We start from the raw sequence: 19,046 nt of genomic DNA, 5'->3' as shown, positions 1-19,046 counted from the left end.
TTAGCCACTTGACTTACCTTCATAGTTAGAGGTTGACTGAGTGGGAGCAAAAATATAATTCTTATCACCATCGATAAGGATAACTAGGATAGGACTTCCAGTTTTCATACTTCGCCAAGAGTTTTTCTTTGCTATTGATTTATTAATTCCTGCAATCTATTTTCTCTTATTCAAACCCTTTTAAAAACCCAAAAACACTGTTTTCCATAACCAATAATAAATCATACTTCCCTGTAATTTCTTGAGAAGACGACCCGAGGTTTGAATACTTCGGTTTATAAATTTTATTTGGTTTGTTACTTGTGACAACCAAACATTTGTAAGAAAGGATTTTCTGTTTGTTTAGAAGCTATACTTACAACACGATCATATTTTTATATTTCCTTACCAATAGGAAATCCGATCTTCACTGCCCAACACCAAACTTAGAATTAATGTTTGGGGGCTCTGTAAAGCTTTGCACAGAAAGAGAAGGTTGGAACACTAGGTGTTGCACAGTTATCTCTCTTTCTTTTGAGGGAGAATTGGGATGAGACATGATGAATAAGATGTGGTCCTCCCCTAATTGTAGGGTCAGTTCTCTCTTAGCCATATTAATGATAGCATTGGCAGTGGCTAGGAAAGGTCTTCTAATGAGATGTTTGTAGCTTGCACCTCAAGGATCCCTGACTTCTCCATTACAGAGAGTGGCATGAGGTTGATACTTGACCTTAGGTCACATAGAGCCTTGTCAAAGATCATAGTGCCTATGGTACAAGGGATCAAAAAGCGTCCAGGATCTGCAAGCTTATGAGGTAGCCTTTGCTGAACCAAAGCATGGAGTTCTTTACTGAGCAGTGGAGGTTCTTCCTCTAGAGGCTTTGTACCAAATAACATGGCATTCGGCTTCATAAGAGCTTCTAGGTATCGAGAAACTTGCTCTTCCCTGGTGTCCTCATCCTCATCAGAGGATGAGTAGTCATCATAACTCAAGCACTGCAAAAGTGCATGCAAAGGAACCTCAATGGTCTTTATGGTTTCTTTTGGTTCTGGGATAGAGGGTTCTTGAGTGGGTTTTGAGCACTCAGAGGGTGTGCTTTTACTGGTGTTCAACGCCAGCTCTGATAGCTTTTTGGGCATTGAACCCCCTTGTTGTCCACCCTTACTAGCGTTAAACGCCAGTCCCTCTATGCTTTGGGGCATAGAACGCCCAGCAGGGATGTCCTTCCTGGCGTTCAATGCCAACTTCCCAGGCTAGTTGGGCGTCGAACGCCCAATGATGGGTTTCTCACTAGCGTTCAGCGCCAGAAAGCCTGCCTGTTTGGGCATTGAACGCCCATCCAGCTCTCCCTGGATAGCGTTGAATGCCAAGATGACTGCTTGTTTGGGCGTTAAACGCCCAGCCAGTGCTTCCTGACTGGCGTTCAATGGCAGCTCTGCTGCCCAGATCGGTGTTGAACGCCAGTGAGGGATTCCTCACTGGCGTTTAGCGTCAGGCTTGCTGCCAGATTGGGCGTTGAACACCCAGTTAAACCTTCTTCACTGGTGCTCAATGCCTTACCATTCTCCTCAGATTTGGCCTCTACCTCCATGGTTATGGGCTTGCACTCTTCTTCTGGATTCACCTCTGTGTTACTAGGAAGACTTTCAAGAGGAGTCTCAGGGATCCGCTTGCTCAGTTGACTAACTTGTACCTCCAAATTTTTAATGGAGGACCTTGTTTCATTTATGAAACTATGAGTGGTTTTAGAGAGGCTAGAATCCAGAGTAACTAAGTCATAAAGGCTCTGTTTAGAGGTTTTCATATTCCCTAGAGAAGTTGGGAATGGTGGTTTGTTGTTGAACCTATTCTGGTTCCTTCCACCTTGATTGTTGTTGAAACCTTCCTGAGGTTTCTGTTGATCCTTCCATGAAAGGTTAAGACGGTTCTTCTATGAAGGGTTGTAGGTGTTTCCATAAGGTTCTCTTATGTAATTTGCCTCCTCCATGGTGGGTTGATCAGGATCATAAGCTTCTACTTTAGAAGAAGCTTCCTGAGTACTGCCAGCTACAGTTTGCATTCCAGTCAGATGATGGGAGTTCATAATGACCTGTTGGGCTAAGATCCTGTTCTGAGCTAGTATGGCATTCAGAGTATCAACTTCATGAACTCCCTTCTTCTGAGAGATTCCATGGTATATAAGATTTCTCTCAGAGGTGTACATGAATTGGTTGTTTGCAACTATCTCAATGAGTTCTCTAACTTCTGCAGGTATTTTCTTCAAGTGGAGGGATTCACCTGCAGAACTGTCCAATGAGATTTTGGACATCTCAGACAGACTATCATAGAACACGTCTATGATAGACCATTATAAAAGCATGTCAGGAGGACATCTCCTGATCAATTGCTTGTCTCTTTCCCAAGCTTCATAGAGGGATTCACCTTCTCTTTGTCTGAAGGTTTGAACGTCCACTATAATTTTGCTCATCTTTTGAGGGGAAAAGAACTTAGCCAAAAAGTATTAACCAGCTTTTCCCAAGAGTCTAAGCTTTCTTTTGGTTGGGGCTTAGCTTTTTCTCTTACAGCAAAGGAAAAGAGCATGAGCTTGTAATCTTTAAGATTAATTCCATTAGTCTTTACAGTATTACAGATCTGTAAAAACTCAGCTAAAAAATGATGTGGATCTTTCATTGGAAGTCTATGGAATTCGCAGTTCTGCTGCAGAAGAGAGACTAACTGAGGCTTAAGCTCAAAATTTTTAGCTCCAATGGTAGGTACAGAGATAGGCATGGTGAACTCACCAAGAACCTTTCTTGCTTCCTCTTTGGGTTCGGCCATGTCTCCTAGTTCTTGTTCAAAACTTTCTGAAATGTCTCTTCCAGAGAGTTGTATTTTAGCTTGTTGTAAATGCCTCCTTAGAATCTTTTCAAGTTTAGGATCAGGAGACAAGAGGGGTTCTTTATCCCTGTTCCTAGTCATAAACAAGAAAAGAAGAAAAGAAAGAAAGGAAGGAAGCTTTTGTGCAACGTGGACCAAAGAGCTTCTAGTGAGATGTAAAGAAAGAAGAAGAAGAGTGAAGATGGAGGATGGAAGGCAAGAAGAGTTCGAATAATATAAATAGAAAAGAGAATAAAGAGATAAATAAGAATTAAAATAATTTTATTTTTATTTTATTAATTAATTAAATATGAAAATTAAGTTATGAATTTAAAAAGAATTGAAAATTAGTTAGTGAATTTTCGAAAAAGAGAAGAGAGAAATAGACGAGAATTTTCAAAAATTAAGAGAGAGAACAGTTAGTTAGGAAGTTTTGAAAAAGAAGAGAGAAAAATTATGTAATTAATTAAGAAAGATTTGAATTTAGAATAAAATAAGAGATAAGATAAGAAAAGATTTAAATTTGAAATTAAAAAGATAAGAGAAGATAAGATGCGAAATTAAAAATATTTGAAAAGATTTAATTTTAAAATGTGAGATTAGAAAAGATAAGATAAAAAACAAAAAAAGATTTGAAAAAGATGAGCTTTTAACATTTGATTTTGAAAAAGTTTAGATTTTTGAAAAAGATAAGATTTTTAATTTTGAAAAGATTTGATTTTTGAAAACTTGAAGACTAAGATAAGATAAGATAAAAATTTTGTAATTGAAATCTGAATTTTTACTTTAAAATTTCGAAAAAAATGGTTAAATAAAAATAGAAAAGATAATTTTTTTTTACTTTTGAATTTAATGATGAAAGAGAAAAACAGGTAAAAGACACAAGACTTAAAATTTTTAAATCTAATGCCCCTAATTTTGAAAATTTTGGAGGGAAACACGAAAGGACACCAAACTTAAAAATTTTAAGATCAAAACACAAAGAAAACACAAGAACACTTTAAAGACTAACAAGAACACAAAGAACAAGATTCAAAGACTCAAAGAACACAAGAACATGTAAAGAACACCAAATTTAAAATTTTTAGAAAAACAAACACAAATTTTCAAAAATTAAAAGAAAAATAACAAGAAGACACCAAACTTAAAGATTTGACACAAGATTTAACTAAAGAAAAACTATTTTTGAAAAATTTTTGAAAGGACGATACCAAAGACTCAAAGAAATGAAAAATTTACCAAGAACAAAAATAAAAAGACTCAAACTAAGAACGAAGATTAAACAAAGAAAAGAAAAATATGTTTTGAAAAAATATTTGATTTTTTTCGAAAATTGAAGAAGAAGAAAATAAAAATAAAAGACTCAAATAAAATAAAATAAAATACCTAATCTAGGGAGAAAGACAATCTGTCAGTTTGTCCAAACTCAACAATCCCCGTCAACGGCGCCAAAAATTTGGTGCACGAATTCCTACACTTTTGTATAGCTGTACCAGCAAGTGCACTGGGTCGTCCAAGTAATACCTGAGCGAGTCAGGGTCGATTCCACAAGGATTGTGGTTTGAATCAAGCTGTGGTTATCTTGCAGGTCTTAGTCAGGTGAAACCAGAAGGTTGTTTGATTGATAGAGTGAAAACGGTCTAATATACATACAGAGATAAGAATATAGTTGAAGATTGGAGTTGCTTTGTCTTTCTGAATTAACTCTGGTGTTACTATCTTCTCTGCTTGTAAATGATCTCTTCTATGGCAAGCTATATGTAATCAAAGATTTTGCCCGTGGTCATTAATATCCTCTGCTCCAGATCAAATGCCATTGCCCGTGGTCATCCAATCTGACGAAGCATGAAGCTATAGCAGTTCATTCTCTTGGCGATCCTACTCAAAATGCGACAAACAATGTCAAATCTTCCAGATCAGAGAATGCTGCTTTTTTGGATTCTAGCCTATACTACAGAGACCCTAATCTCCCTGGAAATCCATCTGAACTGGTGTCTCGAGAAGTCCCCAACGAAGTCGTGGATTAGCCGTCTGAGAGATGTATAAACAAAGCTGTTGGTTTGCGGTTTCCGGCCACATGTTCACATGAACCCATGTTGATGCGGGTGTTTGTCAGGCACGTTCATCTTAGTATGATGAACGGAGCTTATTGTCACTGATCATCCTATTCACCATGTTGAAGAACCAGTATACATCTTAGAATTAATCAAACACAGATCGAAGAGAAACAGTAATACTTTTATTAATTCAAAGGACTCAGCAGGGCTCCTCCCCTCAACCTAGGAGGTTTAAAAACTCATACTGAAAGGAAAATACAATGGTAAAAATGTCTATGGTGTGCGTCCTCCTTATGGAGAATGTAAAATACACTTTAAATACTAAACAGATGACTAGTAAGGGTAAAATACTCTTTCTAGTGCTAAAAGCCACTTTTGGGGCCCTCTTAGTGAGTGTTTGGACTGAGCTTTGATGAGATCCACGTGCTATGAGAACGCTGGTCCTCTCTGGGCATTTGGATATTGGTCTCTGCTCTGTGGGTGCTGGACACCTGGGATGGGGTAGGAAGCTGGCGTTCGATGCGAGTTTTGGGCCTTCTAATCCAAAGAAAAGTATGAAATATTATATATTGATGGAAAGCTCTGGAAGTCAGATTTCCATAACCGTTGATAACGCTTCATTTGGACTTTTGTAGCTCCAGAAAAGCTCTTTCGAGTGCAAGAAGGTCAGATCCGAACAGCATCTGCAGTGCTTTCTTTGTCTCTTAATCAGACTTTTGCTCCAGCTCCTCAATTTCAGCCAGAAATTACCTGAAATTGTACAAAAACACAAAAACTTATAGTATAATCTAAAAATGTGAATTTAACACTAAAACCTATAAAAACTTAATAAAAACTAAACAAAACATACTAAAAACTATATGAAAATGATGCCAAAAAGCGTATAAAATATCCGCTCATCAGTGTTGTATATAGAGGTGGTGGTTCTTGAGAGTATTAATGTTAGAATTGTGGTCTTTCTAAGTATGGTTCATATGGTTCATATGACTCACCATAACCATTGGATTAGTGTGCATCATGGGTTGGATCATGCTCATAGTATACGGGAGGAGGTAGTTGCCATAAAGATTATTCATATGCTTAAGGTTCCTCCCACCTTTAATTTTTCCATCCTTAATGCATATTCTCATTGAAATTCTCACTTCGTACAACATAGTTAGAACCAAACTCAGCCAAAATGGTGAGAATTCATGATAACAAGAGAAAACAAAAGCAAAAGCTAATAAGAACAAAGAGAACAAAAGACTATAACTAGTAAGAACTAGCAAACAAACCAAAAAACAAGATATTCACAATATCAACATATTAACAATAACCAATAACAAGGGCACATTTACAATTCTCCAGCAACGGCGCCAAAAACTTGACGAAGTGAAATCATCGGTTTGGAATTTTCACGAAATAATCACGTTGCAAGTATAGTTCCAAACCAATAGATAACTCTCAATCAAAGTTTAATTTGTTTGTCACTTAAGTCAAACCAATAAAAATACCGAGAGTATTAGATCTCGAGTCATCTCTCAAAGGAATTACAGGGAGGTGTGCATATTATTGGTTATGAGATATTTTTGGGGTTTTGGAATGATGAACGGAAAATGTAAATTGTAAGAAAGTAAAGCTAACAACTAAGATAATATAAATAATAAAAGACACTCCTGGCAAGGATTAAGAGTTAAGGTTTCTTATCAAGATTATTAATCACAACATGGAAATTATTAAGAGTTAATTCCACTTAGCTTTCTTCTAACGTTGGAGGGAGAAATCAAATGGACATAATTGATCCGAAAACCAACTAACAATCCTAAATTGCCAATCACATTGGACATCAATGACATCAAGGTACCTAAGTCCTCAATATCAAACTAAGAGTGCTAAAAATCTACCATAAAACTAAGCAAAGAATTTTATCAAATACTTGGTGTGCATAAAATAAGAGCATGGTAAATTACAAGAATAATAAACTCTAAGACTACTAATTGCAAGAAATCAATAACAACAACTAAATTAAACTAGAAGAAAACAAAAACATTAAATTGCAATAAAGAAAAGAAAATTAACAATATTGTTCAAAAAACTAAAATTAACAAAAAAAAGAGATTAACAAGTAAAACTAAGAGAATTAAGACAATAGAGCAAGGAAATATAAAGAGAGTTGAACTAAAAACGAGAATTAAAAGTTAAATCTAAAAAATTTGACCTAAACTATCCTAAATTTTAGAGAGAAGTTAGAGCTTCTCTCTCTAGAAATCTAACCTAAAACATGGCTAAAACACAATTATGACTACTTGGTTCATTCTCCTTTAATTCTTGGCTCAATAGCATCAGAAATGGGTTGTATTGAGCCCCAAATGCTCCAGAAATCGTTGATCACATGTTGCCTTAAGTAAGTCACATTTTTTGTGTTCTACGTATGCGATACTTTGGTTGCGTATGTGGACGTCTTAACTCATCGTTCACTATACACAATTGCATATCATTTTAAAGCCCCGAATATTAGCTTTCTAATGCCCCTGAAACCTCATTCGGAGCTCTATATCTCAAGTTATGATCACTTTCGTACGAAGAGGTCAAGACTGACATCTCTATAAATCCTTCCCTTGTTCATGAATTCTCCACTTTTTTGCATACTTTTTCTTCATCCTTCCAAGCCATCCTTGCCTTCTAAACCTGCAATCACTTAACAAACACATCAAGGCATTGAATGGAATAGAAGTGAATTAAATTTAGTAATTTATGATCCTAAAAAGCATGTTTTTTAATTATTAAGCACAATTAGGAGAAATTGACAAATCTATGATATTTCAGCGAATATACAAGATAAGTTGATAAAATCTACTCTTTTCAATCCAAAATTTACCATAAAATTGTGGTTTATCACCCCTCAGGTAAAATTTGCGTTCTGATCTACTAAAAACCTGTCCAAAGTCCTTGCTAACTTAAGCATCGGAGTCTCTTGTAGATACCACCCTCCACCATCTCACGAGGAACTCGAACAGGTGGCACCTCAGCATCAACAAGTCAGACGCTGTCATATAAAGGGATCTGGACCTCATGTTCAGACCCGAATTAACGTTTCAAGTAATCCTCAGAACGGATAATAATAAAAAATAGATAAAGATTAATTAAGAATATACTTGTTTAATGTCTAACAATGTATCAGTTATTATTATGTAATTATTGCAAACGATTATAAGAGACTCTAAATTCTAATTACAATTCCATAATACTAGTATAGAAAATTTTGGAGGCCAGCAGTTTTTAACAATTTTGGCCCGCATTTGGCTAGCACAAACATCAAATTATCTTCAACAAATAAATTTTATTAATTTATGTGTACAAAATCTTATAAATATAAGTGCAAGCTCTATTAACTTATGTGTGTAAACTTTAGTAAATATATATGCAAACTATGTGTTTCATGTATGTAAATTCTTGTAAATGTGGGTGTAAATTACGGCTGGCTAAATACTAGTCTAAACTAATAATATTTTTTAGTCATGTAGAATTACTAATACTATTAAATTAATTATTAATTAGTTTATATTTTTTGTACCCATAAATTTAAGAATTGATTGAAAAAAAATATTAATATAATAAACATTATAACAATAAAAATTTAATTTGGAAAAAAATTGTATGAATTTCTTTTAGGATAAAAAGGTCTTTAACAAATAGGTCCTGACTCTGAATTCAAATTGTCGTGGTTTTGTTTGAATAAATAGGGACAAATAAACCTGTGACTAATATGGGTTGAGAAACAAATTAGTTCCTATTTATTCTATGTTGGTACTTAATGTCCAATTCAATATGTTAATGTGATATGTTAATAACTTTCGCTAATATATGATAGATTGACAGTAGTACTGATAGAAAGAAAGACCACATTGTCTCATAAAAATCAGGATCAGAAATTGAAATGAATATTTATTTTAGTCCGAAATTGCATTATCATTCTAAAAAAAAGACATCACTAAATTGGTATTTTACTCATCTTTTAATTATTGGATAAAATATAAAATTTTATTAAATAAGTTTTGACACTGTATATCTGTGTATGTGGATGTATTATAATGTCAATACTTAAAATAGATATGATAAATATAGAATTTTAACAACACTTAAATAATATTTTTTTTTAATTATGCAACAATACTTTTTAATTTGAAATATAAAAATAAAAAACATTATCAAAATTTAAAAAAATGGGACTGAATTTTAGTTAAAGTTTATTAGGTACCGTAGCAACTATAGATAGCTTTGAGCATCAAGGCAAACAAGCTAATTAACTTTGAAAATCAGAATTAGTTTAGACATTTCCCTTTCCATATCTTTGTTTTGTTTTGTGTTTACGGTGAGCATTGCCATTGCTAATGTTTCTACCATATTACATACATAATGATAATGTAATTAATGCTGTCTATAGGTGCAGTTGTATTTCACTTTTGAGACCGTATGGCATAAAACCATGCGACCTCAGCAAGAGATGAATATCTTTATGAAAAATGCTCAAGAACCATCATAATTTATTAATTTTTGCCATCATTTTTAATTATGAATCCAATTTTTTTAGTCTAGTAATTCAATATATTTTTAGCTCACACTTTTAAATATTAATGAATAACTGATGACCAAAAACTATATATTTTAAGAGTAAAGCTAGGGAACCAAAAGCATATCAGCCAAAACCCAGCCAAATACCTTTGGATGAATTCAAAATCTCTACGAGTTAATATATATGGATGTTTCTTCTACTAAGTATCAGAATGTTTCTTTTTCATATTAAATGGATGTTCTTTTATATATTTTTCGAATTTTTTTTTGTATTGCAAATATGAATGTCTCTATTTCTTTAAGAATTTTATATTTTTTTTAAATTTTATAGATATTTAATTATTTTTGTTAAAGTATAATTAGATGTTTCTTTTGTTAAGTATTATGATGTTTTTTTCATATTAAATGAATGTTTTTTTAATATTTCTGTAATTGTTCAATGACTTCTTTTAGCTAAGATCAAGTATGTAGTTTATCAAAACGGCACCTAATATCCCAAAACAATTGTGTACAAGGTAGAATCTCTTCATACAATGTGATGAAATCCTAAAAAAGAGTGTGTCCAAACACAAAAGGGACGCATTCAATGAAGAGAACTAGATCATAACAGTCAAGAAACTCCTAGAAGAACATAAAGAACCAAAAGAAATATGAATACAACCTCCCATATCATTGTCAACATCCATATCCTTTAACTACTAATATAATAACTATCCCTAGACCCTAATAAAAACAAAACCCAGTACACATGGATTCCAGCCCCTTCTCACTTGAAGTCGCATTGCATTCTACTTATCACCAAACATGTAATGCTTCACATAAAACCTTGAACGCCACAGTCTCCCTTCAGCAATAACCATCAATAGTATCCATGCTACGTCATATGATATATCTAAAAATCACACTCTTCTACCATGATTATCCATTCCTTACGTTCCACAACATCTCCTTACGGTGGCGAATTCGACGAGCCAGATGTCGGTGATAGAAGAGGAGTGGATCACGGTGGAGAGACGGAGAGGGTCTGACGGTGAGAGAGAGGGGTCTATGTGTGTGATTGTTGGAGGTGGATAGGTTAATGTGAGGGAAAAGATGAAGATTTTTATAGGTTTTAATTAGGTTTTTTTAATCAATTTAAAATTTTTTAAATTTTAAATTTAAAAGATTTAAAATTAATTAATTATTAATATAAATTAATATAATTTTAAAAGATTTATAAGCTTTTGGTTCCTTATACTTTTCCATATTTTAATGGTCCTCTAACATTTCTCTAACTTTATATCACCCACCTTTAATGATTAAACATCCAAAAGCAATGATTTGACGTAGTCTACCTTAGATCATATACAGATTACAATACCAGATTATGATGACACTTACTTGCCACCTACTGAATAAAGGGTGATAATGTTCACACTTCTGAATTTGAGTTTAATCTCAAAAGCTTTTAACCTGAAACCGAGTTTTGCGGGAACACTTTCTGAATAAATTCCAGGAAGCGACGCGAGTAGAATGTAGGGTCGACGGCCGAGATAGATAATGAATCAAACTGAAGAGATTTATAGGCATGTTCAATCTTCTTAGTCATGTTGTAGTCTTGCAGTATGTCGATGATACCGAGGTACAGTACAACGTCATATACCTCATGGAACATTTGTTTGTCCTGTTTTCCTGGAATCTGCTCTGCCCTCGAGGGCATGTTCACACCAAGCTGGATTTGGAGCCTGCTTAACAAGAAGTTATAACAAAGTAAAAAGCCTCAGTATGCGGGATTATGGTGTAAAGGGAGTAACAGTAATAACTCATAAGACTGGATTTGGAAGAGAATTACAAGAATTCAGTCAAGTTCATACATGCAATTATTTCATGCATCATCATGGGCACTTTGATCGACTTTAGCTTATAAATAATTGATCCGATAATAAAAATCGTTAAGAAAATGTGTACCTTGCTGTACCAGGTAGAAGAAGATCTACCTCCTCATCATTAGCAGATGAAGCTCTTAACCTGCTACCTCTAATGTGCGAGCCTACAACGACGCTGTCATGATCTGATCCTCGAGGAACAAGAACAAGGCCTTGTGGATAGTTATATACTTCGTCCTCCAAAGCGTCTGACAGAGGATTGTCGCCAAGTTTTAAATTAATCAGTTCCATTTTTATAGTTCTACTAGAAAAGGGGATAACATAAGTAAGATAGGAGAAATATATAAGTAATTCAATGTATAAAAACTGTATTCTTGTATCACTACTTGAGGTAAAGGTTCACTGTCTTATTTCTCAGACTCAAGTTTCTTGACTAGTTGACAACCTAAATTGCAGGACCTATATAATTTGCTGATCTGGTTTGAGCAGGGGGGGTGATATTATCTATCCAATCCCGCTACGTCTACACCCTGGACACCGGTATTTTCTTAACAACCAAACCGTGTTCATTGTTTTGTTAATTAAAAAATAGTTTAAATACACAATTAATCTGAACAACTGTATTTTTATATGGGTATCAAGAATGTTTGGTGTATGAATAGTATCTTCTTGTCTATATAGTCCGAGTAATGAGTTGCATGCATGCACACAAGGTTGGCAGAAATAAGCATCAATCACATATCTCGCCCAACTACAAACCAATAATAGCTTTACCAAGCAAAATCCACTGCCTACCTTCCTCCGCAAGCATTGACAATCCGTCCACACTCATCCGGTGGCTGTATGACGTGAGTGGGCGCAGCTGCTCGGGAGCTCGATAATGAACCCCTAGAAGGAGGCTGTAATCCATAATGTGCTGTGCTTCCAAAAACCTGCTGTCTATTTCAATCTGCCTGCACAAATGTACAAGTAAAAGGAAAAATTCAATATTTGCAGTGCTTTAGAGAAAAAGGGGAAATTTCTTTGGTGAACAGTAGTAGAATTGGGTGAAAAGTGAAGATTTTTACTAAATTTAGAAAAAACATATACATTGTATATGACAATTTTTTTTGGTTGTCTTTTTTACTAAAAAAAGAAATCTTTACTCTTCACAAGATTTCACTTTTTACTATAGCATTACCCGAGAAAAAAAGTACTTAATAAGCAGGAATATCATGCCGATTCTGTTAGCATACAGAACTATGAATTATAAAATATCGGGTCTCCCACAAAGCTCATCAAAACATTACTATCACTTACTTTAGTAAAGACTCCCTCCAAGATGGTTCCAAGTAGAAGCAGTAGTTCAAATCTAAATCTTTAAGAGTGGTATTCTCATCAATTTCTATCTTGTCTGATGACCGTCCAAGGGAAGAACCTTTCAAATCAAATCTCCTATGAATCCTTAATTCTGTGCAGAACATATTTCCCATTACAACAAAGCGAAACTGCAAGAGACCAAATTATATGCTAACATTAGCCGCCACTTTTGAGAAAGCAATGCTATTAAGTCATTCTGTATGAAAGATCTAAGCTATGAAAAGACTCAAATATTTTATAAATTTGCTTAGTGAAAATTCTTAGTTTCTCGCACTTGATATTTCGAATTGAGAATTAAGGTGCAATCCAAGCCTTCCTTGATTGAAACAGAAAAATATTAAATCACAGAAACATGTAGTAATATAATATGCGCATTACCTTTTGACCACTTGAAGGTTTAATTCTGTGCAGGCCAAAAAATTTTGTAATGAGTGTATTTTCATATGACTTCACATGATGATGATAGTCTGGAAGCATTCTTAGAAGAACCTACATGTCAATAAACATTTATACATCAAGTTGTTCAAGTATAAGAAAAATACCAGAATTTCCTAATATTTTGTGAATAGAGAGAATTCTATTTATTTATTTTGTTAATCTCTGTTATTGTAAGGTTCGGCATACCAATAGATATTTCGCTTTTAGAGTCCGTGGCTATACTAACTAGCAATTGCTTTCAAAATCCTTGCTTCTAATGCGCTTCTAAGTCTTATATGATGAAATAAAAAACATCCTTTGACCAATATTGAAGGAAATAAAGTCTCTGGTGTAAAACCATTATCAGAGAGAAGAAAAGTTAATTAAAATTAGTTATCTTTATTATTATTATTGTAGTAAAATTGCATCCTGAATATCTATCTATAAAGGAGTTGTTGGCTTCATTTTTATGCAATTCCACTGAATCTACAATTAGACGCATACATTAGCATCAGTCAGCGACTCTACGTCAAAATCGAAACAAGTATACGAACGCACCTTGACTTCAGATCTCCGCAGCGTCTTGATCATGAAACGATCATCCTGAGATAGGAAAAAGACACTACCACTTTTCCCCGGAGAAGATAGTTCCCTCAGAGCATCATTTCCACAGATGGACATCATGTAATCAGCAGCATCAATCTTGAACAACTCTCTTAAATTTCTGTGAAAATTGGAAACAAGATAGAGGAATGCCAAATGAAAATGGAAGGACTACGGTACATAAATGATTGATGTACTCAATTATCCATAACAAGGGACGATTTACTCAAGCAATGAATACTATATCTTATAGTTTTCTGGATATACAAGAAACCAGAAACAACTACTTAATTATAGAGCCAGAGAAACTTGAAACAACTAGGATAAATTTACATGCATCACAAGTCAACATATGAACACAGACCATATGAAAGAAATTGATACCAAAATGAGCATAAATCACTAACCTAAACACCATTGGGCAGTAATCTTTCCATCTAAAATCATCTGACTGATGCGGAGGGGTTAATTGAGAACCTTCTTTTGGGAAATTCATCCAAAAGCTTGCTTTGCTACCAAAATCCGATGCTCGCACTTCTCTACTCTTTACAGGCGTAATCTTGCCCACAGTATACCTAGCCATATTGAAAATTTTGCTTAAAAATATTAAGGAAAATATATGCAGAAGTATATTTAACTTCAAACTTCAGGTGCATTAAGAAACAAGTTATCTTAGTCCCACTGTAAAATTTATGAAATAAAATCATGAGGCATTTGTTCATTGAAGATGAAACATCTTATAGCAGTCATGTAATTCCTCTCATATGACTATTGGTGCCATACACGTTAGACCTCTATGCTCTAATATGTGATCCAAAGAAGAACAAAAGGAATTTCAAATAAGGGAACAAGGAACATAAATGTCCTTAATTATTAGAACCATCAATCATGTCATAATCCTAACTCTATAACTTTATTATGGCCTTTGAAGGTGGTTTCCTCTAGAAAATGTTACCATGTCCATTAGAATATAGAAATAAAAGCACACAGATCCGAGCGGAGAAAAGAAAGAACAATAGAATTGGAAAAAGATCTTGTAAAGTGAAGAAATTGATAAAGTGGTAAAGTAAGGGGGGTTAATCAGTATTGAATTTATAACTTCAATCATTTGTGAGACTTACTATCTTAATTTGATTAGACACTTATTTTCTCACTTTACCAATCTCCAAATTTTAGAGGAGCTTGATCCAATAGAATTATCACTTGCAACAAATGATAACTAATAAAGAAGATTGAGTTTGCTAAAAGTTAAAATGGTTAGTTATACCTTATTCCAAGTTGCAGACTGAGCATCAGATCATAACTCCTGTGACCTTTGATGATTGCTTCACCAGGTCTTTTTATCTCTCTTGCAAACTTTCTTTGTCGACGCCTAGCCCTTCTAGACATGGATGTAAACATATCATTCAACACTACTTCACTTATTAATACGCCTTGCATGTACTCTCGTTCCAAGATTGGGATCTTCGAATTAACCTCTTTGTTTATATCGAATGCAGAATCATGTCCAATCACTTTCTCAATTGATACCTCAAGACTCCAACGCCTTTCAAGAGAAACATTTGTTCTACTAGACTGGTCCAGATTTAACAGGTTTCCCTTTGCAAGTTTATGAGGCGAAACACGACTGGATCTCTGATTCTCACGAAGCTTGACATCTCCAACCTGGCTCTGCTTTCTCAAATCCGGCAAAAGCCCTCTTTTCCGCAAAGCTTTGAGGTAGATTTCTTGTACGGATGGAAGACCGCTGCCTTTAGGATAAAAAGTTCCTTTACCATCTTTTAGACCGAGTGACCAAGTCCCAACATAGCAGCCTCCATCACTCCAGGTGTATACTCCAAACCCATGCATCATGCCATTCAACCAATTTCCTTCAAATGAATCCCCGGTTATCCATGTTAGAGTACCTTTCCCCAACATCGTCCCGCCTTTCATATTCCCCAAATATACATTCCCATTTGCCCATGTATACTTCCCAGGCCCCTCTGGTGTTCCTCTTATCCAAGAGCCTTCAAAGATATCTCCATCCGGATAAACTTGGTAACCAAGACCGTGCTTAAGATTCAATCTCCACCGCCCTTTATAGGTCAACTTATCCGAACCAATATATGTTCCGGTACCATGGACATATCCACCAGAGAATTCACCCTCATACACTGCTCCAGAAGGCCATCTAATTTTCCCAATACCATTTCTCATACCCCGTCTCCATTCGCCCTCGTAGACGCATCCATCGGACCAGACATACACACCATGGCCCTCGGGCATATTGCCAAGAAGTGAACCACAATATGTTTCTCCATTAGGAAGCAAGAGTTCTCCAACTCGAAACCCAACGATTTCAGAGGAATGATCAGCTTCACCATTCGTCCATATAGATAAGTGATCCGATTCGGAAATGGCATCAAGAGATTTGGTTCTGTCAGCACAAGAAACTGCTCCTCCATCCAAATGATCAGCAACTATGGCCACAGGGCCAGACATGCATAATGACCGAAAGGAAGATTTCCTTGCAGAAATTAAAAGTATCCCAATACCTCAACAGCTAAAATATAAGAATAGTTGCATAACTTGCCTTGAAAGTCTGAAACAGAAGAAGAGGAGCCAGAAAAAAAATTACATCAAGTAATTAAAAATATTTTACTACTCAACTAAGAAGACACAGAGATTGCCTAGAAATCCAATAGCTTGTTAGATTTTATAAAAACAAAGTTTTAAAAGAAAAATAAAGGACAGACCACAACTCCAAAGAATACATAACATATTATATAAGAAAGAAAGTTAGAACGGATTTTCTCATAATGGAAGGTCTGCATTTTGTTCATTTCAGAAAATGGAAAGGACAAATAAAGCAGTATATATCAGAAAAGACAGATTTTGTATTGGAATATTTAGAAAGTTGAAATAAGAAAAAGGCGGTTACATAATTGATCATAACATAGTCAAACATGATTCGTGAACGGAAATGGTAGCCATAAATGGAAAAGAAAAAGTTCAACACAGTGGAGGAAGCAAGAGAGAAGAGAGAAGAGAACCCTGAAACTTGAATGAATGAGAATGAAAAACGTTAAAATTGATGTTGAAGATTGCGAAAAAGTTTCAACTTTCAACCGTGAAATTGTGGCCTTTGTTCACAACCATAAACACCCAAAGATTAAGAGCTTAATTACTAATCTTAATCTATCTCCTCTTTCTTTTCATTTATATCTTTGTTTATTAAGAAGGAAGATTATTACACCAACACCAACATTTTTATGGCGACAACATTATTGTTGTTATTAAGCTTTTGTACAATAAAAAGAAATGACAAAATTTAAATTTTCTTTCTTAAATATATACTCCAAACTAAATTTTTTGGGCTTTCTTAAATAAATAAATAAATAAATTTATTTTTTCAAAGTTAAGGAGTGAAACTCGAACTCTTGAGGGTTTTAGGTGAAGAAGGGAGACTATTTTGAATAGAGTTTCATTTTAAATATTTGATACGTGTAAAATATTTTATACAGTAATATAATCACATCTGTTCTTTTAGATAACCATTCAATAAAAATAGTAATTACTTTTGATGAGGTGATATTATATAATTAGATATTCGTATAAAATTATTTTATCATGTGATAGTACATCAAAATTAAATTATTTAAATAAATGTATTAGTATTTACATTTTTGCCTAGTACGTAACAAATTCGTTGTTCTTGACTGCGAAATCAAAGAAGAAAGCAATTTTGCATGTGCTGCATGAGAAATAGTGGAAGAAAGTCTCAAAAGCTATTTAACAGTATTGTTATTTTTATGTTTGGTAAATATTTTACTTGAGTAGAAAGTGAAAGTAGCTGAAAGGATAAAAAAGTAAAACGACAAAGAAAAAGAAAAGAAAAGAAAAGAAAAGGAGTAAGAATGAACTAATAATGCACAGTATTAACATTAATTAATTGAATAAGAACAAATATATAACCAGAACATTTGAATGATGATAGTTTATTGTGAATTGGAATTTCATTTAAAAATTTGTTATTGGCCAATAAATTATTGTAAGTATAAGATTAAATTTGAATTTTCCATACTTGTTTATACAAAAGGAGCCACTCAGATAAAGACGTTTAAAATATTTTTTTAAAGATATTTTTTAATAATTAAAATTTAACCTATGTAATTAATTAAACTGTATTATATATATATATATATATATATATATATATATATATATATATATATATATATTGAAAACGCTAAATCTTAACCTCTTGATGGCTTAGAGAGAAGAGAATGGTTAGGATTTAGGTTCTTAAAATTAATATATATAATAAGAGTATTTTGTCATTTTTTATAATAAGGATATTATAGTTATTTTTTATTAAAAAAATCGTAATTTAGACCGGTTTAAGATTTAAATCATCTATTTTTGGTCAAATCAATTTGTCTGATCTAATTTTGACAAAAATAACACGATTTAATCAATTATATATATTGAATTTTAATTACTATAAAACATCTTTAAAAATAGATGTTTTAAATGTCTTTATCTAAGTGATCAATTAGTGAGTTATCCACTAGATCAACCTAACTTGGTTAATAAATATATTTTTAATCATAAATATGTTGTATTATTTGAATATAGATAAGGAATATATAATAAAATTAGAATTTAGAGTTTAGAATTAATACTTTATTTAAATTTAAATTAAAAAATTAGGTTTTAGGTTCTCCTGACTAATCTTTTATTTTTATTTTAAAATTAAAATTAGATCAATTTGATTTTAGGTTTTGTTTACAAATCTTTTATTATGGAATTGATAGTAGAAATATTAGGTTTTAAAATTGATTGGGTATCTTTCATTTTAGTTTAAAATAAAAAAATTTAGGATAGTGTTTGGTTATAAATTGTACTTATTTTTATAATTGTACAAAGTTAAAGGGTCTTTTTTTTTTAAAAAAAAGACCCAGTAAAAAAGTCGTTTGATCTCTTGTTGCATATGTAAAGGAGACTATTTTTACTAACGTTGCGCGAACTAAAAATTTTCACTTAGACTATTCGCTCCTGTTTATTTTTGTTGAGAGATGACATCCTAAGAAACATATATTCCACATGTCATCGGTAAATGTATTATTACCCAAAAATACAATACTTATCAACTTGGCCTACGGACATATAGGGAATCGGTAGTAAAAAAGCTCTCAATTAGATTTAAACAATATCAACAACAATAGAAATTCAAAATTTATATTTTAGTTAAAATTTTTAAAAAAATATGAGTTTATAAACATATAAATTTAAAACGGAACAATTAATAATTTTCTAAAATTTATTAAAATCATCAAAATTCATTAAATTATTTCCAAGATTTTTTATGTTAAT

The 19,046-nt window shown here is 33.3% G+C and overlaps 1 protein-coding gene across 2 annotated transcripts; it reads right to left on the bottom strand.

Moving 5' to 3' along the window:
- Positions 1-10,696: 10,696 nt before the first annotated feature.
- LOC112696583 (phosphatidylinositol 4-phosphate 5-kinase 9) lies at positions 10,697-16,983 on the bottom strand. Of its 2 annotated transcripts, none has more exons than XM_025749403.3 (9): positions 16,724-16,983; positions 14,956-16,272; positions 14,096-14,263; positions 13,644-13,809; positions 13,047-13,157; positions 12,609-12,796; positions 12,105-12,262; positions 11,392-11,557; positions 10,697-11,168 (listed from the first exon to the last, which is right to left on the bottom strand). In XM_025749403.3, the coding sequence occupies exons 2-9, from the start codon at positions 16,170-16,172 to the stop codon at positions 10,892-10,894; spliced, it is 2,451 nt and encodes an 816-aa protein (XP_025605188.1). In that variant the 5' UTR covers positions 16,173-16,272; positions 16,724-16,983; the 3' UTR covers positions 10,697-10,891. The 2 variants fall into 2 exon arrangements, with proteins under 2 accessions (XP_025605188.1, XP_025605189.1); XM_025749404.3 differs by having other exon boundaries at positions 16,612-16,750.
- Between the last annotated feature and the right edge of the window lie 2,063 nt (positions 16,984-19,046).

This window comes from Arachis hypogaea, chromosome 6, assembly GCF_003086295.3.
Source record: "Arachis hypogaea cultivar Tifrunner chromosome 6, arahy.Tifrunner.gnm2.J5K5, whole genome shotgun sequence".
NCBI classification, from domain to species: domain Eukaryota; kingdom Viridiplantae; phylum Streptophyta; class Magnoliopsida; order Fabales; family Fabaceae; genus Arachis; species Arachis hypogaea.
This window is presented reverse-complemented; position numbering and strand designations above follow the sequence as displayed.

What these genes read in the sequence shown, in the direction of transcription:
- LOC112696583 (XM_025749403.3), bottom strand. Translation starts at nt 16,172, where the DNA reads ATGTCTGGCCCTGTGGCCATAGTTGCTGATCATTTGGATGGAGGAGCA. An exon ending in TGGAGGGAGTCTTTACTAAA is followed by an intron (nt 12,263 to 12,608) that starts GTAAGTGATAGT and finishes ACATTTGTGCAG; the next exon opens with GCAGATTGAAATAGACAGCA. An exon ending in GTCAATGCTTGCGGAGGAAG is followed by an intron (nt 11,558 to 12,104) that starts GTAGGCAGTGGA and finishes ATCCTCTGTCAG; the next exon opens with ACGCTTTGGAGGACGAAGTA.